Source organism: Suillus fuscotomentosus (genome assembly GCF_016647785.1).
Source record: "Suillus fuscotomentosus strain FC203 chromosome Unknown F5891scaffold_60, whole genome shotgun sequence".
Classification (NCBI taxonomy): domain Eukaryota; kingdom Fungi; phylum Basidiomycota; class Agaricomycetes; order Boletales; family Suillaceae; genus Suillus; species Suillus fuscotomentosus.
The window spans coordinates 298,084-324,207 of record NW_024539572.1 but is presented as its reverse complement, the minus strand read 5'-3'; the positions used below and the strand labels follow the sequence as shown (position 1 = coordinate 324,207).

The window sequence follows — 26,124 nt, the reverse complement described above, 5'->3', positions numbered from 1 at the left end:
GACCGTGTGCGCTGCTATCTATGTTAGTAAGTACTAAGTTAGTCCAATCCTGACCGGCTCAGGCTCAGGGCGTCCAGGCCCACGCAACATTGACGTATGCAAGACATGTGGTGCACACTATGATGATGGTGGCCTGGGTTAACCTGTTGAAAAAACTCGACATTATTTTAAATGCCTCTGAATATAGTACACGCAGTCTCCTACGCTAATCCACACTCCTTCTCAACGTCTGCAAGAACTTGAGCCCATTTCCCCCCATTCCAAGAACTGATCCTGACCCACTCATCCTCCTTCAGGACTCGTTTGAACCACAGCAACCAGCAAGCCACGATGATGTCTGCATACGAAAAAGTGTCGCCCATGAACCACTTTCCGTCTGTCTTCTGGTACCATTCGTACGCAGTATTGTGCCCCTTCTCTAGTAGGGCCCAGTCTTCATTGTAATTCGCATCCCAAGGTAGCGGGACGTCCATCGAACGGACTTTGATAAAGAACTTTGCACTTACAGGACTCAATATTTCCGTGGAACATATGAAGGTAGACTTTACAGCAGGTATAATGAGTTTGATATGGGCAGAGTCGAACTCACATATCAGGGATTCTGAATTGTTAGGGAAAATAGGCTTCTCTGGATATGTCTTTTCGAGGTAGGAGGCGATTTCGAGGGAGTCGGTGATGAGTGCGCCGGTGTTAGGGTCGCTGAGGACCGGGACAGGGTAAACATCCGTGCCGTCTGGACGTTTGTTTGGCTTTGCACCGATGGCCTTCATAGCGATCGAGATGTCTGAGTATTCGACCCAGACGGTCACGAATGGAAGACCCTTGTAGCTCAAAATGAACCTGAGGCGTAGAGTAGACTTTGATCAGATATCAAAGCGACATACATGACATGAACTACTGACCTCGGCTTTGCGGGGTTGGGTGACCAGCTATTGCCTGGTAGGTTGGAGAGGGTGTCATACAAGACAAGTGTCTGCATCATGGAGTATACTAAGACGTGGGGTTTGAAGTGCTGCGGCCAATCTTGAAACTTTTTTTAAAGGCTGAGCGGCTTCATTGGTAAGCATCTTGGTTAGCATCCTTGAACACCGGGACTATACCTGTGTATAGAGGCAACTGCAGCGTGTATTATGGGCGATGTACCGCCGCAGTTGGAAAGTTAGCAGCCAGTGGTGTCATCGGAAGCTGTGTTGGAGTGGTTGACCGCGTCATGGTGAGTATGAATCAGAAATGCAACCTTGAAGGCGCATTACTTACTCCACATGACGAATGAATAATAACAGTACTAGTGTTTTCAGGCGCGCACCGAACATAGTATGAAAGATACGGGGCCTCCATCAGCAACGGTGAATGTCAGAGATCTGGCCAGTCTGGGGCCAAAGTCTGAGGCGGAGTCTGGGGCGTTTGGCAACGTCTGGGGTCTCCTTTTCTAAATTTTAATCAAAGTCCGCAGCGCTGCGAGCGCTACTTTCGGCGTTTGCGGAGTCAGAAAATGAACCAAGCTTACAGCTCTGCAAGCAATGCCGTTCTGGAATTCACACCTGTGCCAATTTCTCTTGTTACCTCGCTCGTCGATCAGTACTAGTACTCAGTCATGGAAGATGAGAATTGACCCTGCACGTGAAGCTGGATGGACGGGCACTATGCCTAAAATCGTATTTGGTCTGCCTACATAGTACTTGAGCATATATATAAGACCAAAGCGTTGCTCCTGTGACAGACCCTCCAGGCACATTCTACTACCGCTCTGAAGGCCACCCTTTCTCGTGCTTAGATGCATCATAGTGAGTTTTTTCCTCCATCAACTACCTGATCAAAGACGCTACTTGTCCTTTCCAGGCCCTTCACTCTCTATCTGTTCGTCCGGGTGACCATGCTGTGATGACCTCTTCACTTACATTTACTCTTGAAATATCGCTACTCCAGGGCCAAATTGATTGATATTTAATATTTAATATCAACGGGTGTGTTATATTTACATATGCATCTCATTTGGTATTTTACTCTTACAGTGATGCGACTCGGCAGGATGAAAATAGATTGTTGCAGGGCTTCCCAGGTACGCCTTGATCAAACCAGACATGTGCGAGTCTAATTCCCTCGATCTAGATTCTAGATAAATAAAAAAACATAGAATCCTGACGAAATCGGCGATCTAATTCCCGATCACATACTTTCATCGTCGTTCGTGTTGTTGACCATTCTAGGTCATCCTTCTTTCATCCATCGTGCTTCTATTCAGTGACAGTGCGTTTCCCCCATTCTATCAGACACTTTATTCGAGTACCCATTTGCTTACCCTAGCTATATAGGAGCCACTGTGATCCATGCCAATGGGTGTGTATGCATATCTGTATCTCGTTCGATGCTTTACTCCGATGGTCGCGCTTAGGGAGTGTCCCAACAGACTATCGCAGTCGATGCCTCATTAGTAGTTTGATAGGTACGCTCGAGGCCTTCTAGCATTATCTGATTCTCCACTCCCCACTCAGCAAACTACATATCCTTGTCATGCTCATCTGCAAGAGATGTGCAGTCAAGCAATGAGTCTATACATGACTCATCCATTTCATTCTCCGTAGCCCATCGGATAGAAGAAACCGCATCTGACCACCGATGAGTTATCAGTCATCTGGCTTCACGATTCGCAGTGTCTATATGTCCAGACAGCGGAACACCAACGTGCAGAATCAGCTGTCAAGCACTTTTACTGATTGTCGTTGTTTTTCAACATCGGTCATCAAGGATCAGTTTGGTTGCTAGTCGCTCCGGATAATTTCACCTTACCACTTAGTTCAAGCACAGATACTTCATTGCAGTTGTGATACAACATTGCCTGGACCTTGTAAATATACCCCAAAACCCTATATGCTAACCAGGAAGATAATAACAAGGAAGATAAGCATCGCTCTAGATCCCTGATACATGGAATGCAACCGAGCAATCATGATGACTTGCATCGCGTGTCAGTCAGGTCCATATCACAGAGGTATTGTACCTGGGTCACTTACTGCCCAACATGGCACACAAGGCCACATTTGTCCCACCTGATGCGTAGTACATGATATTGCCTGAAGATCCCAATTAGTGAACGCCTTCCACTAGTATCGAAGATCCGACTTACACCTATTGAGTCATGATGTTGAGCCAAGTTCAATCCTTGTATTCTCACTCACTTCTACATATGAGTGTATTGATTGTATGGGAATGAAATAGTTTCAGAATATTTACTGCATCTGTCAGCGATACCGATGGCATATTTTCTGTGTGCCGCCGGTCAGCAAAATGAAACACAGAGTATAGGAGACATACCCAGAAGACGGACACTAATTGTCAGAGATGAGCTATTAGCACAGTGCAAAGTTGTGGATCTCGACACATACACAGAATATGGTATTCCAATATAGCGTATCTGGAGTATTTTAGAGTCAGCACAAGTTGCCCACCACGCTAAAGCACAACATGAGGTACTAACAATCAAATACAGCACACTCATGAGGGACCAGCGTCGTCTCTGTCGCAAATTCATTGCATTGTCTTGTTTTCTTCTAATATGGAGCCCTTATCACTCACCCAGATGAGTTCAATCTATGGCACCATTCTTAGCGAGTTGGCTACTCCGGCGATGACATCGACGTACCTCTTGTCCGAGTGTTAAGACTTGAAATATCATGAGAACATCAGCGATTTTCGAACACTGTACTGCTCACCCCAATCGTATAACACCACGACGACCGCGGCAACTGTGAAACCGCACGTCGACATTATATTTAGACATATTGATGCGACAAACCTTCCCAATAGCTCAAAAAAATGTTCAAACTGATATACGGCCAGTAACTCGGATCATTTGAGACGAAGGTCATGTTCGATGAATGAGTGAGCGAGTGGGGAATGTTAATGTATGACGATAGCTTCGTGCTAGATATACCACCGTTCGGCACTTGGATCTCCAAAATCAGCATAACGGAGAATCGAGATAGATAATCGATCCTACCTCAAGATTTTTGATCGGGTGAAACAGAGCGAAATCAAATACAAAGCTGGCAATAAACCTGCACCACGCCAGGAAGCTAATCTCTGAATGTACAGGCTCATCTCTATGGCATCGTGTTTCTGTAAGCATGTAACAGACTAAGATTGGAACCCATCGTTTGCTGAAGTCAGACGGACCATCACAGGGTAGAAGCTGACTAAGATAACACAGCACGACACAAGTAGGGAACGCCGATAACCGGAATAGCCGGAGTGGATCAGCGTAGCACGGAAGAGAATGAAGACCGTATTTACAATAGAATTCAGTCGAATTATTAATATCTACATCTTGTTCTATCTCTGAGATCCTCATGGACGGGTTCAAAATGGTCAGGTGGATTATTCGTCATAGTACAGACACACCGTTGTTTCAGATCCAGAAAAATGCTGCGCCACTGCTTGGTATTTTGCTGCTAGCGGAAACTTTGATCTTAGAAAGGCTACTCACTGCTGACATTTTCTGATTTTCCACTCTCCACTCAGCAGATCCCATATCCTTGTCATGCTCATTCGCAAGAAAGACGTACAATCAAACGCATCAGTTTACGCAATTCATTCTGCTTGGCCCACCGGATGGAGGAAATCGCATCTGAGAATTAATGAGTTATCAGCCATCTGACTTCACGAATCGCAGTATCTATGACAGTGGAACACCAACGCGCATTTCAACAAAGGACCAGATTAGTTGCTAGATGTTCCCAATAATTTCCCCTTACCACTTGGTTTAAGCACGGATACTTCGTTCTAGTAGTGAGACAACAAGAAATAGCTTTGCCTAGACCTTTAAAATATACTATATGTCAAATAAATATAACAACGAATCCTCGATCAAATGTCTTCTCCCTGCAGACCACTCGGCAAGCATTTCCCTATACAGTACTGCTAGTCGATACATGTACACGCTCCTGGAAAGCAATCGAATTCAGGCCAGTTTCTGCGTCGGAGTATGCCACGAGTTTGCTGTGGTATTCTCGAACGCTCAGGATGAGGCGTGGTCCCAGCACAAACAACTGTACGACCAATAAAATTTGAAGAGCAGCATCGAGTGTGAGAGCTCCAATAGAAGTTGAATTCTACAGAAATGATGAGCACTGGTTGCATGCAGATAGCAGCAACAGGTCAGCACACCAAGATTCCGGTAGAGAAAGCAGTAAGCTGGATGCAAGAGACACCGGCAAAGCTAACATATGCGGAACTTGAGCAATATAACTGTGTTCAGCATTACAAGCTCACCTTGCAAAATAGAGAATGTGAGATTGTATCAGCACTCTGAAACAGTCCCCGATAGTCGATCCCGTCGATGGGCCGAGTCGTCGCAGCTCACGGAAGTGTTTTACAGTAACCAAGACTGAAAGGCACAGTGTGAGGACCTCCCAAACTGTGTTCAGCATCCAAACCATTGAATACAGAAGCTGGTCGTTCCCGCCATATACATAATAGCACACATACGTGCTGGAGAGTATGAACTCCTCTGGGGTTTGTCCAATGAGCCATGATCTTCAAGTCGACAAGTAAAGCTTACCTGCTATATCATGTGGTATTCCCGCGATCACTCCGCAGGCGATGTTTACAGCCAGGAAGATAATAACAAGGAAGATAAGCATCTTTCTAGATCCCAGATACATGGCATGCAACCGAGCAATCACGATGACTTGCATCGCGTGTCAGTTGGCAGGACAATATCACAGAGGTATTGCACCTGGGTCACTTACTACCCAACATGGCAGACAAGGCCACAATTGTCCCGTTGTATGCGTAGTACGTGATAGTGCCTAAAACTCGCAATTAGTGAATGCCCTCGCACTAGCATCAAAGACTCCGACTTACACCTAATATTGAGTCATTATGTTGAGCCAAGTTCAATGGTTGAAATCTCGCTCACCCCTACATATGAGCGTATTGATTGAATGAGAATGAGATGGTTGCACAATACTTACTGCATCTGTCAGCGATACCGATGGCAAAGATCCTGTGTCTCGTCGGTCAGAAAAATGGAACACAGCGCATATGAGACGTACCCAGAAGATTGAGACTAGTTGTCAGAGATGAGCTATTAGCACAGTGCAAAGTTGTTGATCTCGAGACATACAGCAGAAAAGCGGAATTCCAATATAGCGTATCTGGAACATTTTGGAGTTAGCCACCACGCTAAAGCACAAAACAAGTACGAACAATCAAATACATCATGGTCATGAGAGACCAGCGTTGTCTCTGTCGCGAATTCATTTCATGCTCTTGGTTTCTTCTGACTATGGGACTCTTGTCACTCACCCAGATGAGTTCAATCTATGACACCATTATTAGTGAGATAGTTGCTCCGGCGATAACATCGACGCACCTCTTGTCCGAGTGTTATGACTGGAAATATGATAAGAATATCAGCGATTTTCGAACACTGTCCTGCTCACCCCAATCGTATACCACCACGACGCCTGCGACAACTGCAAAACCGCAAGTCAACGTTAAATGTAGACATTTTAATGTGACAAACCTCCCCAATAACTGGCAAAAATATTGAAATTGATCAACGGCCACCAACTGGGATCATTTGAGACGTAGGTCATGTTCAAGGGATGGGTGTGAGCGAGTGGGGAAGGTTAGTGGTGTATAACGACAGCTTTCGTGCTAGATATACCACCGTTCAGCGTTTCTATCGCATAATGGAGATGTATGTTTGATCCCGCTTCAAAACCCTTGATCCGGTGGAACGGTTAGAAATCAAACAAAAAAGTCCTGGATAATCAAAGTAGAATTTGATTTACAAACCAGTATAACGCACGCGACTACTCGCACACTAGAAAAATTCCAGTGGTTAGTGATACCGCAAACTTATTTCCAATGCCATTTTCGAGGTGTTCCGTATGAAACTATGTATCCATCCATCGAACGATGATGTGATCCCAATGAACCTATCTGTGTTCTCTTAGCCTCGCTGGCCAAGCTCGAGACTTGCTAGTAGCTCTCCTGATTGCTTTCTCTAACAAGGTCGCATTCTGTGGTATGGCAAAAGTCAGAGAAGAAACACAACAGCGCACTCTATTCGGTGCATCCGATCGTGCGCTTGATGCGACGGTGATTCATTGCACTGGCGGATACATTGTGACTCATGCTGTGTGATTGGTACCTGTTGAATATAAGATGCCATGCATACTAGGTCGAAAGAGAAATCGCACATGGGAGACGAGAAACCTGTAGCAAGTAAAAAAGCCCGATTTCTGATTGTACAGCCATTGTATTTCAGGGATGTTTTGTTGTGCCGACTTGAGCAGGAGTCGGTAAAGGTTGCAAACTAAAAGCGAAATCCATCAGATAAACCAAGGACACCACTGTCTGACCTTCATGAAGCTCACGTCGCTTTAGAATCCTTATTCCACCTTCACAGGATGCCAAAGATACAAATCCAAAACAGTCACATGTCGCCTCGTATACCGTACTAACGGGTACCACATCCCGACACCGTACGCGTACCCGCCATACCTGTGACCCCCATACCCGTGGTATAACCCTAACCACATCTTCACGCGATGAAGCGCACGGTAACCATTCCATTCTCCATCATCGCATGGAAAGCCTCAGCCTGGATGATGCAATCGCCATGACCTAGAAGGGTTGCCATAAGAATGTTGCTGCACCATATATCTGCCCTTTTTGCGGTTCTCCGAGCGCTTCAAACAGTGGTTTCCCATGGGTTTTGATGTTGATATTCTGTCGTTCGAGGAGCTCGACTGTTGCAGTGGCTGTCTTGGCTCCGGAATTCCAGTGTAGGTTCATCCTGTGTTAGGGCAGATCAGTGGCATCGAGTGTTGGATACATGAATCTATGATATACTTAGTACCTGTGGCAACACCAAAGCACGGTGATGAATGAATGATACCGTCAAGCAGTGTTTGCATTCACGCACCAAGCATAATACACAAGAGGTGGGGTCTCCATGCGTTCGCGGCTAGTGTTGAAACTTGTCTAAATTTTGATCAAAGCCCGCGGCGCTAGTTTGCGGAGTCAAAAAATGAACCAAGCCTGCTGCTGTAGTAACAGGATTGAGTGCTTACCGCAAGCAATGCACACTCTCTTGTTGCCTCACTCTCATCGGTCATGGAAGACGAGAATCGACCTGCGTGTGAAGCTCGACGGACAGGCACTCATGATGCCATCGAAGCTAGAATGAACACCTATCGTATTTGGTCTGCCTACATTATTACTTAAGTCTATATATGAGACTACTAAAGTTTTGCTCCTGTGACAGATCCTCCCGACACATTCTTCCTCGTGCTCAGGACCATTCTACTGCCACTCTGGAGGCTACTCTTTTTTGAACTCGGACACATCATAGTGAGTTTTTTTCTCTTCTATCAACTACTTTATCACAAACCCACTACTTTCCCTTTTCCAGCCCTTCGCTCTCTGTTTGTTCGTCCAGGTGATTGATAAGGCCATCCTGTCATAAGCTCTTCAGTGTCATGGTGTCATCGGCCATCTGGCTTTTATGAATCATGACCATTATTTTTGCTCAGACAGAACATAAGTGCTTTCCTTCACTCTCAAGATCTCTTCTTTATCGACTGCCTGGGCTTCGACACACTACTCTAAGGACACCGGGGCATTCATGGATGTGTCAAATTCAAGGATTATCAACCGTCTGAGCTCGGACACGCTACTTCTACTTTCCTTGGTGTGTGGAACAGTCGCATCGCGCCCCACCCGAACAACTCAGACGGATGATGACATTGGTGCACATGAAGTCTATTGTAAGACCCACGATGCGCTAAAGAGCCGCGCCACTGGTCAACGGACTTGAAGGCATGGGTGAGTTGTGTCTGCATACATGATAAGAGCCATCAGCGAGGAACAGTACTATTGGGCTTCCCAGGTACGCCTTGAACTAGTCATGTGTGAGTCTAATTCCCTCGATCTAGATAAATGAAAAAACTTGGAATCCTGACAAGATCGGTGATCGAATTCCCGATCACATACTTTTCTTGTCGTTCGTGTCATTGACCATTCTAGGCCGATGCTTCTCCCGTTCATCGTGCTTCTATTGAGTGCTCGATCACGATTCATATATTCATAATCGATCACATCCCAATCTCGCCTTCGATACATGTCTCCATCGATGATATGCTATCAGACTCTTCATTCACCAAGTGATCATTTGTTTGCCTATGACTGTGATCCATGTCGACGGTGTATGTATTCATGTATGCATGTCTGTATCTCGTTCGCTAATGGGTTGTCAGCTATCTGGCTTCATGAGTCGCAGTATCTATGTCTGGACAGTGGAACACCAACACGCAGAATCAGCGGTCAAGGTACTTTTACTGATTCTCGTTGTATTTCAACAAAGGACTGGATTGGTTACTAGACGTTCCGGATAGTTTGCCCCTACCACCTGGTTCAAGCGCGGGTAGTACATCATCCCAGTAGCGATACAACAAGAAATAACTTTGCCTAAACCTTTCAAATATATCATATGTTAAATAAATACCACGACGGATCCTCCACCAAATTGCGCTTCCCTGCAGGCCACTCGGCAAGCATGTCCTTACACAGTACTGCTAGTCGATACATGTACATGCTCCTGGAAAACAATCGAATCCATGCTAGTTTCTGCGTCGGAGGATGCCACGAGTTTGGCGTTGTATTCTCGAACGCTAAGGATGAGGCGTGGTCCCAGCACAAACATCTGCACGATCATTAAAATTACACTAGCACCTGAGAGTGTCTCAGCTCCAATAAATTTTGAATTCTACAAAAATGATGAGCAGTGGTTGCACGCAGATATCAGCAACAGGTCAGCGCACCGAGAGTTCTGGAGAGAGAATAGCAAACTGGAAGCAAGAGACACCAAAAAAGCTAACACGTGCGGAACTTGAGCAGAAAAATATAACCGCGTTCACATTACAAACTCACCTTGCAAAATAAAGAATATGAGATTGTATCAGCACTCTGAAACAGTCCACGATGGTCGATCCTGTCGATAGGCCGAGTCGTCGCAGCTCACGAAAGTGTTTCACAGCAATCCAAACTGAAAGACAGTGCGAGGACCTCCCAAACAGTGTTGAGCATCCAAATCATTGAATATAGAAGCTGCCCGTCCCCTCCATATCCAACACCACATACATCTATGCCAGAGGGTATTAGCTCCTCTGGTGTTTACCCAATGAGCCGTGTTTTTCAAGTCAACAAGTAAAACCTACCCCATACAGCATAGTACTTGAGGTCTATTGCCAAGATCACTCCGCAGGTGGTGAATACAGCCAGGAAGATAATAACAAGGAAGATAAACATCTTTCTAGATCCATGATACATGGCATGCAACCGAGCAATCGTGATCACTTGCATCGTGTGTCAGTCAGACCAATATCACAGAGGTATTGCACCTGGGTGGCTCACCGCCCAACATGGCAGTTACAACTAGATTCATCACACTCTCTGTGTAGTACGTGATAGTGCCTAAACCTCCCAATTGGTGAACGCCCTCGCACTAGTATCAAAGACTCCGACTTACACCTATCAAGTCATTATGTTGAGCCGGGTTCAATGCTTGGAATCTCACTCACCCCTGCATATGAGCGTATTAATTGGAATCATTGGATAGGCATGAGATGGTCGTAGAGAACTTACTGCATCTGTCAGCGATACTGATGGTATAATTGCTGTGTTTCGCCGGTCAGAAAATGAAATGTAGCGCATATGAGACATACGCAGAAGATAGACACTAATTGTCAGATATAAACTATTAGCACGCGTAAAGTTGTTGGTCTCGAGACATACACAAAAAACGGTATTCCAATATAGCGTATCTAGAACATTTTGGAGTCAGCACAACTTGCCCACCACGCTAAAGCACGACATGAGGTGACTAACAATCAAATATAGCACGGTCATGAGAGACCATCGTTGTCTCTGTCGTGAATTCAGTGCATGCTCTTGTTTTCTGCTGATACGGGACTCTTGCCACTCACCCAGATGAGTTCAATCTATGACACCATTCTTAGCGAGTTGGCTGCTCCGGCGATGACATCAACGTACCTCTTGTCCGAGTGTTAAGACTGGAACCATGATGAGAATATCAGCGATTTTTAAACACTGTCCTGCTTACCCCAATCGTATACCACCACGACGCCAGCACCAACTGCGAAACTGCATGTCAACGTTAGATCTGGACATCCTAATGTGACGAACCTGTCCAGTAGGTGAACAAAATATCGAAATTGATTGTCGGCCACCAACTGGGATCATTTGAGTTGTAGGTCATGTTCGAGGGATGGGTGAGCGAGTGGGGAATGTCAGTGGTGTATGACGATAGCGTTCGTGCTAGATATACCACCGTTCAGCGCTTGTATCACCACAATCAGCGTGATGGAGATGGAAATTTGATTTCGCCTCAAGACCCTTGATCAGGTGAAAGGGTGCGAAATCAAACAAAAGCCGGTAATCAAAGTAGATTTTGATTTCCAAATCACTATTACGTAGGGGAATACTTCAACACCAGGAAAGTTCCAGTTGTTCATGATGTCGACAACTCATTTCCAACATTTTTTTTTTGCGTGTTTACTGTGAGCTTGCAAAAATTGAAGAGTTCCCTATGAAATCATGTAGTCGTCGATCAAACACAGGTCAAAGTGTGATATGCGAGAAGCGAGTATTTACACACTTTTCGGCATTGCTGGCTGAGCCCGAGGCGTAACAGCCCTCCAATTACTCTTATGGAACAAGGGTCATTCTGCGGAACTCAGACAATAAACCATGACAGAGTGGACCGAATATATCTCACCTCATCCGTCGCCTGGTACGCTCGAATCATTGGGCTATCATGATCATATCAGAATGATGAACAGAGAGATGGTAAGCATAGAGCAAATCCGACGCAAAGCTCACTATGTTCAATGCATCATGCACTTGATATCATGGCGGTGTAATGTACTGCCAGATACATCCTGGTTCGTGATTGATGTATGTCGAAAATTTTACAAGGGAGACAGTAAACCAGCAACGCGCCAGAAGCCAGATTTCTGATTGTACAGGCTCATCTTGATGGCATCGTGTTTCAGTAAACTCCTATCCTGTAAGAGTGAGACCCATCGTTCCCGTGTAGCTCCATCCAGTGTTGAATATATGAAAGTTATGATATAGTTACCTGTGGCAGCACCAAATTACGGCGACAAATGAAGGCTTGAGATTTTTTATCGACGGAAAAACGGAAACAAGGTTCGAAAATAACTTGTCGGAGGGTCGAAGTTCGAAGGTGCTTTGACGGTTGTGGAATGTGTTGTTGTTATAAGTACAAAATGGTCGTGGTGCTTTGCAAACAAACCATTTGTAACAAATCGCGAATCACAGCTTGATCGACGCACCGAATAGACAGTTGCAGGCAAGGAAATAGAGTGGTGATAAGATAGCTGGCAAGACACCTGGCAGGTCCAATCTCGCCGTGGTCGCAGGCGCACGGAGACTTGTTTGCTGAAGTACGTTGGTCGCCGTCTATGTTCAGTGAAGGCACCAAAAGCACTGCTGGTTATGCCCATAGTCCAGAGAAGAACTGACCGTTTGGGGGCAGGATGCTGGCAAAGACGCAAATGGTACTGGGCACGATAAATCAATAATAATTTTGTATTCATGATTCGCGCACCAAACATAATACGAAAGAGGTGGTGTTCGGTGCGGCCAACGTTGAGCTTAAATTTAAAGCCCGCACGGCGCAGGTCCACCATGATCAGCGTTTGCGGAGTCAAGAAATGAACTAAAGAATTGTGCTTACAGCTTTGCAAGCAACAGGCTGGAAGGCCGTTCCGGAACTCACACTGTCTGTACCACTCCCTCTTGCTGCATCGGTTATGGAAGACGATGATTGACCTGCGCGTGAAGTTCGTCGGACAATATCCGAATGCCCATTGATTGATGCACCCGCGGCGCGCGCTGAATCGGATCTGCGCATTCCAATATCGGACAGACTCGCAGTGCACCTCAACAAAATTGGCATTGGCATTGGAGACGGCTTATTTATGGCGTCTAGTTTTAGCCAGTTGTAAGTTGTTTGTTCTATTCCACTCCTCTCGACGACATATGCTAGGCTCACCATCGATACAACAGCGCTCATGCGCCCGCCGTCCTCGAGCATCAACAGAATTGCTTCATTCTTGATTTGCATCTAGACCTAGGCTTTACACCGACCCCACCTGAGAACGATGCGCCCAACCATCGCTCAAACCACGTATTTCAATGCTCAAGGTAAGCATTTTCATGGGCTTTCGTCTAGGATGTGCTCTTACTACCTGCAACACACTTATTTTCCTCTCGTAATCCACCTACATGGACAGCCTGGATGGTGGTATCCATGAAGAACCATGGCTTTATCAGCCATCTCGGCTTCCGCAAATCTTCGTTTTCATTTTCAAAAACAGAATTCCCCCCTCGTACTCCATTCGCCCGAGTCTACCCACTGGTCTAGATGTTTGAGCAGGACCGTTGCGAGACCAGCTGTCTGAACCGACATGTTAATCGGGGTGACAGTGATCAATGACGATGGTATCAACAATTAGGTCCGTGTCATTACCTGGTTCGATGCTTCACGCTGACAGATGTGGAACTTTCTCTATGGGTGTCAACAGATCACAAGGACCTGTATACAAACCTAATACACAATTTCACGATCGCTGGCCTTCGTTTTCTTTGTTGTTTGTGTTCAGACAGACGATAATCAGGAATTTGTCGTTCTCAGGCTATCAGCTGTCAGAGTTCAGACACGCTGCTTTCATTTCCCTAGCTCACGGAACTCTCGCATCGTGTTCCCCATGTCTGCCCCAGATGGGTATTTGTAGAAGAGGACAGCATGAAAGTAGGATGGATGTATTGTTAGCCATCTACGCTTTAACAATCAGTATCGCTTCTCACATTTTTCATGCTCAGACAGTTAGTGCATCAGTGATACTTTTTCAGGTGTGTTTTGCTTCCCGCTCAGGAGTCAGTATACCTCATCTCCTTGCCATGCGGATCTGTAATAGAGATAATTACTCGAGCTGTAAGCCTCTTGATATCATGATATTCCGCATTAAGTTGGGTCGTGCTCGAAACTAGTCGTTGTCGACAACATGACTTGTTCACGGTGGTCAACTTTAAGTTGGTTCAATCACATGATCGATGCTCATCTCATCTCCAGATAATCGAAACCCGACTTCCACCTTTATGCACGATTCCGTACTCTCTCTCCGCCGCCCGGATGGAGGATGATGAAGGCGTCCAGGTATTCTAGCTGATCTGACGAATCAATTTGTGGTTTCATAACTCACTCAGGTTGCTTCTTCTTTTGCTTTGCTTGGGCACATGATAGAGCCAGTACGATCTGGTCAAAGTGCGTATGTCAGAATATCGTGGTGGACACCTTACTGATACTTCCCAGGTGCGCTCGATGCCTTTCGACTTGAGCTCCAAATTTCTTCTCTACTCAACATTTATCATCTCCTTACCACGCACATTCATTCAGGACAACATATACTCACACCGTAAGTCTCTTTTCCAGCCATCATGCTAAATATGGTTGAATCATGCTTGAACAGATGTCAATCAGCCATATAGTGCGTAGCTCCACTCTTCACGCACCATTCGTTACAACTTCTTTGCCTCCCAGTGGATGATATTGGGTCGGCATTCGTCTGGCCCGTTCTGCTCCTCTCTTATGCATGACCCTTAGCCATTCAATAGACAAGGCTCGACCCACAGGCACCATCGAAGGGCCATCAGCGACAAGTTCATCCAGAAACCACATCGGTCACTATCTTGAGCCAATTACGTAGGTTCAAAGCCAAACATTGTGATATCGCGTCGCTCAGAATTCACTCAATTTAGGCTATCAGCTGTCCGAACTCAGACACATCACCTCTACTCTAGCTCTAGCGTTATTCGTGTATGCTTCATGGTCCGATTTTCACGGTTCATTGATGTTTGTCTATAAGTCAAGGACCGAAGAAGTCCGTTCCAATATTCGCGATCCTACATTCATTGAGTCGAAAGGGCTCGACTCATGGGTAGACCTTGTGGAGAAGAGCTATCAGCGAGACCATCATGGCCTCCTAGGCACGCCCTGTACCAAGTATGTATGTTCAGTCAATTCGATTGATCTAATCAAAAACGGAATAACAAAATCAACAATCTAATTCCCGATATCGGTTTTCGTTCGTGTTGTCGTCCTAATGTGCGTCTTCCAGGATTTGTATCATTTAATGCCTTATCTAGCTCGGTATCTATTCATCTAGGCCATCCTTCTTTCGTCCATGGTGCTTCTATTTTCGGATTCAGTGCGGGGCTTTATCGAACACGTATCCTAATCCCGCCATCGATGCACCTCGCGTCTCCATCGATAGTACCTACAGGAATGGCAGGCCTAGGACTGTGATCCATATCTGTATCTCGTGAGGTACTTTACTCTGATAGTCGCGCTTAGCGAGGGCTCCAACAGGATATCGCAGTCGATGCCTCATCAGTAGTTTGATAGGTACGCTTGACGTCCTCTGACCTAAACCTCCGATTTTCTTATTCTCCACTCATATGCATCACTCAGCAGACCCCATATCCTTGTCATGCTCATTCGCGAGAGAGACGTACACTCAAGCCATGAGTGTACGCGATTCATTCATTTCATTCTCCATGGCCCATCGCATGGAGGAAATCGCATCTGAGCACCGATTAGTTATCTTCACGATTCGCAGTATCTATATGTCCAGACAGTGGAACACCAACGTGCAGAATCAGCTATCAAGCACTTTTACTGATTTTCGTTGTATTTCAACATCGGTCATCAAGGACCAGTTTGGTTGCTAGACACTCTGGATAATTTCACCTTACCACTTGGTTCAAGCGCGGGTGCTTCGCACCAGTAGTGATACAACAATAAATAGCTTTGCCTAGACCTTCCAAATATACCTCGAAACACCACATGTTAAATAAATACCACGAAGGATCCTGCACCAAATTTCTCCTCCCTGCAGACCACTCGGCAAGCATTTCCCTATACAGTACTGCTAATTGATACATGTACACGCTCATGGAAGACAATCAAATGCATGCTAGTTTCTGCGTCGGAGCATGCCACGAGTTTGGCATTGTATTCTCGAATGCTGAGGATGAGGCGTGGTCCCAGCACAAACATCTGCACGACCAATAACATTTGAACAGCACCATAGAGTATCTGAGCTGCAATAGAATTCAGATTCTATAGAACTGGTGAGCAGTGGTTACACGTAGATATTAGCAACAGGTCAGCGCACCGCGATTTCTGGAGAGAGTTCAATAAGCTGGAGGCAAGAGACACCAACAAAGCTAACATGTGCGGAACTTGAGCAGACAAATATAACCGCATTCACATCACAAGCTCACCTTGCAAAATAGAGAACGTGAGATTGTATCAGCACTCTGAAAAAGTCCCTGATGGTCGATCCTGTCGATGTGCCGAGTCGTCGCAGGTCACAGAAGTGTTTCACAGCAATCCAAACTGAAAAACACAGTGCGAGGACCTCCCAAACAGTGTAAAGGATCCAAACCGTTGAATACGAAATCTGGTGGTTCGCTCCATCTCCATCTACATAATAGCATATATGCGTGCCAGAGAGTACGAACTCCTCTGGTGTTTGCCCAATGAGCCGTGGTCTTCATGTCAACAAGCAAAGCTTACCCCATACAGAATACTCGAGGTCTATTGCCAAGATCACTCCTCAGGTGATGATTACAGCCAGGAAGATAATAACAAGAAAAATAAGCATCTTTCTGGATCCATGATACATGGCATGCAACCGAGCAATCATGATGACTTGCATTGTGTGTCAGTCAGGTCAATATCACAGAGGTATTGCACCTGGGTGACTCACCGCCCAACATGGCAGTTACAACTAGATTTATCACACTCTCTGTGTAGTACGTGATAATGCCTAAAACTCCCAATTAGTGAACGCCCTCGCACTAGTATCAGAGACTCCGACTTACACCTATCGAGTCATTATATCAAGCCAAGTTCAATGCTTGGAATCTCACTCACCCCTGCATACGAGCATATTGATTGGAATCATTGGATAGGCATGAGATGGTCGCAGAGAACTTACTCCATCTGTCAGCGATACCGATGGCATAATTGCTGTGTCTCGCCGGTCAGAAAATGAAATACAGCGCATATGAGACATATGCAGAAGGTTGACACTAGTTGTCAGAGATGAGCGATTAGCACAGTGCAAAGTTATTGATCTCGACACATACACAGAAAACGGTATTCCAATATAGCGTATCTAGAACATTTTGGAGTCAGCACAAGTCGCCCACCATGCTAAAGCACAATATGAGGTACGAACAGTCAAATACAACACAGTCATGAGAGACCAGCATTGTCTCTGTCGCGAATTCATTGCATGCTCTTGTTTTCTGCTGATACGGAACTCTTGTAACTCACCCAGATGAGTTCAATCTATGACACCATTGTTAGCGAGTTGGCTGCTCCAGCGATAACATCGACGTACCTCTTGTCCGAGTGTTAAGACTGAAAATATCATGAGAATATCAGCGATTTTCGAACATTGCCCTGCTCACCCCAATCATATACCACCACGACGCCTGCGGCAACTGCGAGACTGCATGTCAAGATTAGATCTAGACGTCTTGATGCGACAAACCTCCCCAATAGCTGACAAAAATATCTGAACTGATATACGGCCACCAACTTGGATAATTTGAGACGTAGGTCATGTTCGAGGGATGGGTGTAGGCAAGTGGGGAAGGTTAGTGGTGTATAACGACAGCGTTCGTGCAAGATATAGCACCGGTGCAGTTTGAGCTCCATCACAGCTCTCACATGACGTATTAATGTTGCCGATGTCCAGTTCAAGTCCGGTTCGAGCAAATTTTTGTCGAACCTGAACACGGACCTCCCAGGTTTTGGTGAGTACTTTTGAACCTGAAACTGGACCGTGTTCAGCGGTGGTCCAGTCCACCAAGGGTCCAGTTCAGGTCCGAACCAGGTCCGAACCGTTTTTCAGCTACATTGGTATCTTTGTCTTACTAGGTGCGATGAACAATATGCAATAATGTTAACTATGAAGTTCGTTCGACCTGCGCCAATGAATCCTCGTTCCACCGTCTTTTCTGTGCCGCACGTTGGGCATCCAGTGACTCCTGCTGCTGCTGCTGCCGCTCTTTCTTGTACCGACCTTTGACTGTTTGAATACATCAGGAAATCATGAGTTTACTTATTCCTTACTTATTTCAAACTTTTCCCATTTATTTCAAATGGATCTACTTATTTTTCTTAAATCACTACCTGGTCCCAACTGAACTATCAGAATCTGTTAACCATTGTTATAAATGTGTGCTATAAAATTATTAGACTCTCAATTTGCAAGATGGTACCTCAAGAGAACATTTAAGGAAGAAAATCATCAGCATTAATGTGTCACTCAAGCTTCATACTAGTCACTAATTGTTGGTCTGATGCAATGAAACATGTCTCTCAGGCCCAACAAACATATTGGAATACTCAATTTTGAAGTAGTTGTCAAATTTCAGAAAAAAAGTAGGTCCATTTTAAATAAGTGAGAAAAGTTTGAAAAAGTAAGGATTAAGTAAACTCATGATTTCCTGATGCTAGCACCAAAATTTTCGGGCAAAAGTCGAGCACAGTGTTTGGTGTCTGTGAGTCCTGCATGGGAAAATGCTCGTTCACAAGGGACCGAAGATCCCTGGATAGCCAGGTAATCTGAGGTGATGGTGAGCTCGGTGCTGTGAGTATCAGATCTGTAGTTGCATGTGAAGGAGAGTGCACCCAATCAATTTCAGATGCATCCTTGAGAGAGCAATCTGCATTGAGCGCACATTGGTTTTGATCCATGATGGCAAATTTAGTTATGAATCTTATGATAATCGTACCAAGATCTACTACTAGCTGGCTGAAATAAGTGAAATTTGAATAACTGTACAGTTTTTATCACTACATCAGATCATCTAGCTCCCATTCTTGGAGATCAAGGCTTGCAGTTTGAACACGGTTCGGACAGGTTCAATTAGTCCATACAATAAGTCAGAGAACTATGAACCCAGAACCTGACCACAGGGAGCATAGGTTGAACCGAACAAAATATGGACTGGACCCAGTCCGGTTCAGTCATCAGTAAACCACTTTGCACTGTGCAGCGCTGTACAGCGTGCAAGCACTACAGCTTGGTCCCAATTAGCCAGTCCATCACAGCGACACCTTGCGCTGTGAATCTCTGTACAGACACCTACAGACTGCCCAGTAATTACGAAAATCTACTTGAATTGCAAATTCTTTCGCTGTCCATCTCTGTACAGACACCCACAGAGCACTCAGAGACCCGGAGCTGTACAGACATTTGCTCGCTGTACTGCTTACACACACTGGACAACACAAAAATTTTAAAACAAAAAAACAAAACCAATATATTGAATCACATGACCACGACAAACAGTAAATACAATGATACGTGCGCCAAAAACGATAAATGCTTGACATAAACTGGGGAGCGGGTGTCACAACCCCTTAAATGAATTAATGCAGGGCAGAGACTAGGACTCAAACAACAAGATAGTCACAAAGAGGATAAGGCAGCAGGTACGTCTTGGATTGCTCACTTGGAGATACAAGAGGTTTGAACTAAAGAACTACTGACTATGATGAGCTACCTATATACACATATTGAAACTGAGATTGAAACTGAGTATGAACTAACTAACCAATCAGAATAATTAAAGGTATCGTATGATTCTATATATAACTATGATGTCATAACATGTGCTGCAGCCGCAGTAAGACTCTGGAACATTCCAAGAGTGTCGCGAGGCATGACATCAACATCTTCGGCATTGTCCGATAGATCACATGACTCTGGTAATTCTACAATAGACGCAATAATAGGAACTTCTTCAACAGTAAACATATTCTTAGGGACAGGCGCTGTGACTGGGCACTTAAAGGATTTAGAATTAAGGAACGAATAATGGTTTGTATTTGGAACTCGTGACAGCGGGAATACGAAGCTTTTAGTCAAGAAGAATCTGCAGGTGGTCGTGTCTGGCATTAACAACTCCTTCGAGATTCATAGCTGCAGCCCTGTACAAATGAAAATCAGTAAAAAAATTATCAGAGAGAAAAGATCCTCACCATCCTGCTGCAGCCCATTCTCGCAGTTGAGCTGACAGCCTAGGCCCATGATACACATCCTCAAGGATATGTTTGAGCAATTTGAGCATCCGACAATAGACAGGGCCGTAGTCCTTGGTGGAAAAGTTTAGGTATGACTTCCCATGTCCGTTTTTCACAAGACCATCGAAGACACAATTGAACTAGTTTCAAGACAGAAAATTAACACATGACATTGGCGAGGGAGACGAAATTACTGCCGCAGCAACCAAAGCCAAACATGAGAGTGGCAATTCCGTGCTAAAGGTCTCCGGCATCCTTCGTGCAATTCGATATGGTCCTGTGTAAAAGAATGTGATGACAGCTTCACGAAGGGCGGGATGAGCGAAGTTTCGTGTTCTCCCCTAGAAATCTTCCATCAGTAGAGTTGCGATCACCACAAGATCACTTACCTGATCATCCACCCCAAAGTGTAAGAAGAATGCTTCCTTGATCAATTCAGCAGCAGTGTGCTCGACCCAAGCAGCACGTTCCTGAACGGGGACAGAAAGCGGAGGAATAAGCGAATATGATACTGGTGCAATGCTTATGGCTGTTTTCTTCAAGTCAGATCGCCAAGTCGAAAGATCGTCATACAGCTTTAATACAGACTGTCAACGAGATATTGGCACAAAGTCAGTTATGCATGCACCAACCGAGTCATATTAAATTTTTGTTCTGGCCAAACCCCTGCATCAGAATATGACATATTAGTTCGAGAACGAATGAGAACGAACAAGTGCCTACCAGCTTCAAATTGTTTACCATTCGTATCCCACACAACCAATACTGCAATGACAACTTCAGTGATTGTTCCTGGAAGATTCTTCACCAAAGTTGGAAACGGGTTCTCCAGGGCATGTTGTGCACGACATTCTACTTTGGCGTCCTCCAAAAAACTTTTCCAGTGTGGTCCGTACCAAGATAATTGATCAGGTGTTGGCCCACCACGCGATGACCTAGACTTTTTGTTTTTCAATGGCTGAACATCACACTCGGACACTTGATTCAGCAGTTCGAGGGATTCAGGATCAGGAAGACGGGGCTTTCCATTTTTCTTATGGTGGCGTTGTAGTACATCCTCAGGCTTCGAGGTGATGGTCTGCTCGATGGTGAGCGTCAATTAAAATGGTCTCCCTGATCTCACCTCAATGTGTTGGGATGCTTGCCGCCGCGGTCCTGGTGAGATATCCAGAGGGTCCTTGAAAGAAAGGCAATGGTAAGCATGATACAATTGAACGATATGGCCATACCTGAGAGCTTTCGTTCTGCTGGATTAACAATATAAAATGAGAGTTACTCCCGGCTTGAGCAGAAAACTTACCGAGGTTTTATCAAGGCTCGTCTGGGCAACTACATCATCTTCATCGCGTGAGTACTGGAACTGAATTTCAGGTGTGAGAGGGCGAGCGACTGGAGATTGCAAAGGTGGTACATCCTCCACAAACCCTATAACATTGAATTAGTGAAGCGAAATCACACCACGAGAATGTGTACCTGGGTGTTCTTTCTGGCATCGGCCAGCCTCCCCCCAACCAAACTGCTGTGAGCTCTTGACCGTATCATCATTTCCCCCCTCCTCCTCGTCATCCTCTCCGCTGTCCTCTTCATCAGCATCTTTATCATTGCTATCATTGCTGTCATCACTGCTACAGTCTTTAGAGTCACTGTCATCAGATTCAAACGACGTCAGACGACGCTGAGCCCTAACAGTGTCATCATGCTGACGTAGGGCTGGATCTAAATTCTCCTCCCGAAAGACAGACCTTGGCAAAACCACTGGATATTCAGAGACAGCGTTCTGGGTATGCCACTCAGCAATTGCATCCCGAGTTCGCTTCTCAGCAATAGCGTCCCAAGCTCATTGCTCGGCAATGGCGTCTCGAGCTCGTTGCTCAGCAATGGCATCCCGAGCGCGCTGCTCAGCGTCCTTCGCCCCAATGGTGACATGCGGGTTGTGCAATGCCTGAATATTGGGCTGGGCAGTACTGGAATGAGCTATTTCTGTTGGAGCAACAAATCCAAACCTTCCACCAGGTTGCTGGGATGTAAAGCTGGGCCCTGTGGCGATAATGTCCTTGGCTGGGGCATCTGGAGCATCCCTAACAAGTGAGCTGTAGGGTGGAGGAACTGCCTATGAAACAATCAATATGAGTAACAGAATTAATTGGACGCCTACCTTTGAATGATTCTTTCGACCTCTACGACGCGGTTCTGGGGCTTGAGGATTGACTGGAACATTGAGACCAAGGGACATTGTACCCTTACATTCTTGAGTCCGAGGCTTGGATTGCAATACTGATCCAATCTTCTCCAGTTGTGCATTCCTACCTCCAGTTCCTGTGTTAGGGCGACCAGAACGCCGGGGAGCATTTTGTTCCGCTTCTGCTCCAGTCAGGCCAAGGGACACGAGGGGTACCGTGCTGGGTACCTCAGCAATGTCTGCAGCCTGAGACTTCTTTGGCAAGCTGGCCTTTGAAGCATCGGATCCTTTGCGCTTGCCAGATCGTTTCTTCTTAGGACTGGCGATGGCACGAGGAGGCATGACTGTAATGAAGAACAGAGGAAGAAGTGACTCTGATAAATTATCCCAGACTTACGATGATTTTATACCATGGCTCATCCGTGTACTAATACTTAATAGCTGTATGGGTAGCGAGAGAAAAGTTTATCATTAATAAGAATGATAGTAATAAAGAAACATACCACCATGAGGATTGTTACTATCACGTCGTACTCCAAATCGATTTGCATGACTAGCGTGAAAAAACCTTCGTCATTGGTAATAGTACTCATAAGAGAAATTGCCGATCATGTAAGCGAAAATGCTACACATAACATGAATCGTGCCAGAACCTACTAGTAGTGATACTATATCAGATCCTGGCATACTACTAGTATCTTGATTGTAAAAAGATAAACACTTGAAAAAAGCTTGAAAAAGAATGATATAGTCAGAACAACAATATCATAGGTACCGGTCAGTGAACTATAGTAAAAACGCAACATACTAATAGTACAAGCCAGCGAGATTCTAGAAATACTACTGCTAAAGTTAAACATGTCATTCATACTAAGTCAGTAAAGAAGAAAAATAGCTGAATATGTGTAATGAGTAGGCTTCACCTCCTGGTCATGCGTCACTGCCCAATGCTGAGTCAGACTTGGTATCACTATGATGAGACTTCTGCCGCTTGGGTGCTACTACAGAGGGAGGGTCTGAAGCAATCTGTTTGCCCTTAACACGTTTCGTGAGAATGGCAGCATCATTCCTGAGCATGTCCACAGCAGATACAAGCTCCTCGTCGTCGGGGAGTTTGTCGAGATGAGAGTTGAGTACAGCGAGAATGGTGTCGAAGGTAACGGGGTGGATCATGTTGTCCACCAGAACTCTACGCCACTCTACTGCAAGGGGGATCAGCTGCTTGAAGTACGGGTGAAATTGGTCTGTGAGACGCTTTTCCTCTCCTGGATAAGCGAAAAAGGTGATCTTGAAGGCTGCGCACGATCCCAGGTCAAGGCTGGTCCAACGATCCACCAACGAATTGGGCAAGCGCTCCCGCACCATACCATTGGGACCACAAAACTTGATGCAAACCCAAGCGAACACGAAAAAAGGGACTCCAGGTCATCCACATAGCCTTGGATGACGTATGATACAGGTAGCGCCAGAGAATCAGAGGATGATTTCGGGGTTTTTGGTTTGTCGACTGAATTGCGTCCCCGAGTCTCTTTCTTCTTCGCCGTCTTCTTCCTCTTCAATTCCAGGTCCGCCTCCTGCTGCAGGACCGCATATTGATTGAGAAGTCCGCGTGACATGAAAGGGACTGTGCCCTGGCAAATCAATTAATGAACTGAATATTTAATGAATAAGGTGTACTTACTGTACTGCCAATGGGATATTTATGATCTGAGGCAATCCAAACGGCAAACTCCCAGTCAATAAGAAACCCTTCACTACCTTCAGGTTCGTCTAGGATCATCGCATTGTTGAGACTACAGTCCCGATGCAAAATCTGATGTTCCTCCACCGCAGCTTGTTGAACTAACATCAAAGAGTATCAGTCCAAGACACCTGTACCCCAAAGTACTAAAAACTTACTCTTAACGATATCCCTTAGTGCCCACACAAACTCCTTCAGTGTTCGGAACATGTGAAGGGGGCGACCACATGGCTTCAAGACAAGATGTACATGAGTACGACTAGTGCCCCTGGTACTCCGGCGTTCTTTCTGCCAATATTTTCGGGTAACATCGGGATCACCATCTGACTGTTCAACGACCCAATGATCCACCAGCTTTGGAATGCCAGGGAGGCCATCCATCAATTCCAGCATCTTGATCTTGTTCAAGACTACATTGTCATCCTTGCCTACAACCCAATGGTCTTTTATTATGTAGTCTTCATCGTCTAAAGTTGCCAAATAGCAAACGGTTCCGCGACCAACAAGACCTCAGCTCGCAAAAATGATTCTTCTTATAGTGTAGACCTTCTGCCCTACACAGATTTTACTGCAAGGTTCAGGTGATTGAGCAGAGTAAGGGAATTGGGAAGAGAGAGGGGTGACAGAATAGATGCTCTCGGTCATCTCAGCCTGGGGCATTTGGGATGCGAGGCTGAGAAGGGGAGCACTACGGGTTGCAGTGGGGTGCACTGGGAGGGAGGGGGGTGGGAAATGCTCTTCGTCCATTGAGTAATGTGTAGCGGAACCACTCGGACCTTCTTCCGTCGAGTCAGAGTCACTAGAGTCACTAGCAACTACTGATTCAAGGGCATCACTGGACGACACTCCATCAGGATCCTCAGGAAATGGAAGGGAGGAAGTGGATACGGCAACAGTACAGTCCGTCGTACTTGGTCGGGCAGGAGCGTTTCTAATGGGATGATAGCAGTTGATATCTTTGAATCGGGGTGGTGAAACAATCTTTGAGAATGAGACTGTCGGATCATAGCCGACACACTCTAGACTCCCGAAATTGATGGCAGCGATTATATGTGAAAATATGTCCGGTTGTTTTTAAATATCAAAGCGAGGAGACACGGCGCCACCAGAGTGATCATACATTAGGACTCTAAGGTGGCAATATTCATCTGTGAATGATAATATGAGAGCAAAGCGCCTCCATGGCTGTTCACTCATCATAATATAGGCATGAGTATCTGCAGCCTTCCCGAGTCGCATCGCAGGCCGGTATCGACTGTGAGTGAGTTCGGCTGATACCCTGATGTTCCCCCACTTTGCCGATATATCGTCAGATAAAACGAGATCTGGCTTGCGCTTGATGTCGCTGCCAGGTAATGCCTTCTGTGCACTGGCTGCGCTCCATGTGCTGGTTGCAAAGCGCATTTCTACTAGTTTGGGCTGCAACGCTGCTAAGCAGCCAGCCAGAGCATTGAGAAATGCAGCAAAGATTTCTTCGTGAGTTGCTTTCTGCATATCATCACCCTCTGACTCGCCCTCTGAGTCTGCACCCGAACGACTACTACTGGCATTTTTAGGAGGGTCAACTGGAAGGGCCCAGTTCCAAGCCTTTGCTTCAGTATCGTACAGTGGCACAAGAGTATCGGGCGACGTCCCACTGAATTTCTCGTTGATGCGTTGGTTACGATAAAGGATTTTTCCGAATGGGATTTTAAGGCTGAATACATCGGGAAGAGGAACCGTGAAAGACTGGAATATTTTGGAGAGCAGGTGTCCCAGTGGTTGCGAGGCCTTTGGTGAACCCTCATGAGTGACCAGACGATTGAGCTCGTCAGAGGTGATCTTGTTCATAGTATGGACGTCGGTGACATCGTGGATAGACAACAACGATGACAATTTGATTCCGTTGTCAACAGTCCTGAAAAAGAACACCATTTTTTTGTACACGGACAATAATGGCACAAAGAATGAGAGCTTATCGCCACATAATAGCGCCCA

General features: G+C 45.6%; 4 protein-coding genes across 4 annotated transcripts; all 4 read right to left on the bottom strand.

The window, feature by feature from the left end:
* Positions 1–126: 126 nt before the first annotated feature.
* Positions 127–1,205, bottom strand: F5891DRAFT_1056314 (uncharacterized protein). Its single transcript, XM_041362691.1, has 3 exons — positions 1,144–1,205; positions 903–1,051; positions 127–840 (listed from the first exon to the last, which is right to left on the bottom strand). Exons 2-3 carry the CDS (start codon positions 980–982, stop codon positions 201–203), a joined length of 720 nt encoding a protein of 239 aa, XP_041221579.1. The 5' UTR covers positions 983–1,051; positions 1,144–1,205; the 3' UTR covers positions 127–200.
* A 10,934-nt stretch (positions 1,206–12,139) lies between these two features.
* Positions 12,140–13,367, bottom strand: F5891DRAFT_641571 (uncharacterized protein). The gene is made up of 4 exons (XM_041372614.1): positions 12,794–13,367; positions 12,665–12,710; positions 12,580–12,617; positions 12,140–12,516 (listed from the first exon to the last, which is right to left on the bottom strand). The coding sequence occupies exons 1-4, from the start codon at positions 13,181–13,183 to the stop codon at positions 12,370–12,372; spliced, it is 621 nt and encodes a 206-aa protein (XP_041221578.1). The 5' UTR covers positions 13,184–13,367; the 3' UTR covers positions 12,140–12,369.
* Positions 13,368–20,064: 6,697 nt separating this feature from the next.
* On the bottom strand, positions 20,065–22,748 carry F5891DRAFT_1193639 (uncharacterized protein; the record flags this gene model as incomplete). The annotated part of the gene is made up of 12 exons (XM_041367790.1): positions 20,065–20,134; positions 20,186–20,367; positions 20,422–20,568; positions 20,617–20,802; positions 20,856–20,893; positions 20,951–21,305; positions 21,351–21,404; positions 21,457–21,474; positions 21,528–21,652; positions 21,701–22,004; positions 22,152–22,337; positions 22,383–22,748. The coding sequence occupies 12 exons, from the start codon at positions 22,746–22,748 to the stop codon at positions 20,065–20,067; spliced, it is 2,031 nt and encodes a 676-aa protein (XP_041221577.1).
* A 588-nt stretch (positions 22,749–23,336) lies between these two features.
* On the bottom strand, positions 23,337–26,061 carry F5891DRAFT_1193638 (uncharacterized protein; the record flags this gene model as incomplete). The annotated part of the gene is made up of 6 exons (XM_041367789.1): positions 23,337–23,671; positions 23,710–24,037; positions 24,088–24,248; positions 24,306–24,614; positions 24,717–25,078; positions 25,268–26,061. 6 exons carry the CDS (start codon positions 26,059–26,061, stop codon positions 23,337–23,339), a joined length of 2,289 nt encoding a protein of 762 aa, XP_041221576.1.
* Between the last annotated feature and the right edge of the window lie 63 nt (positions 26,062–26,124).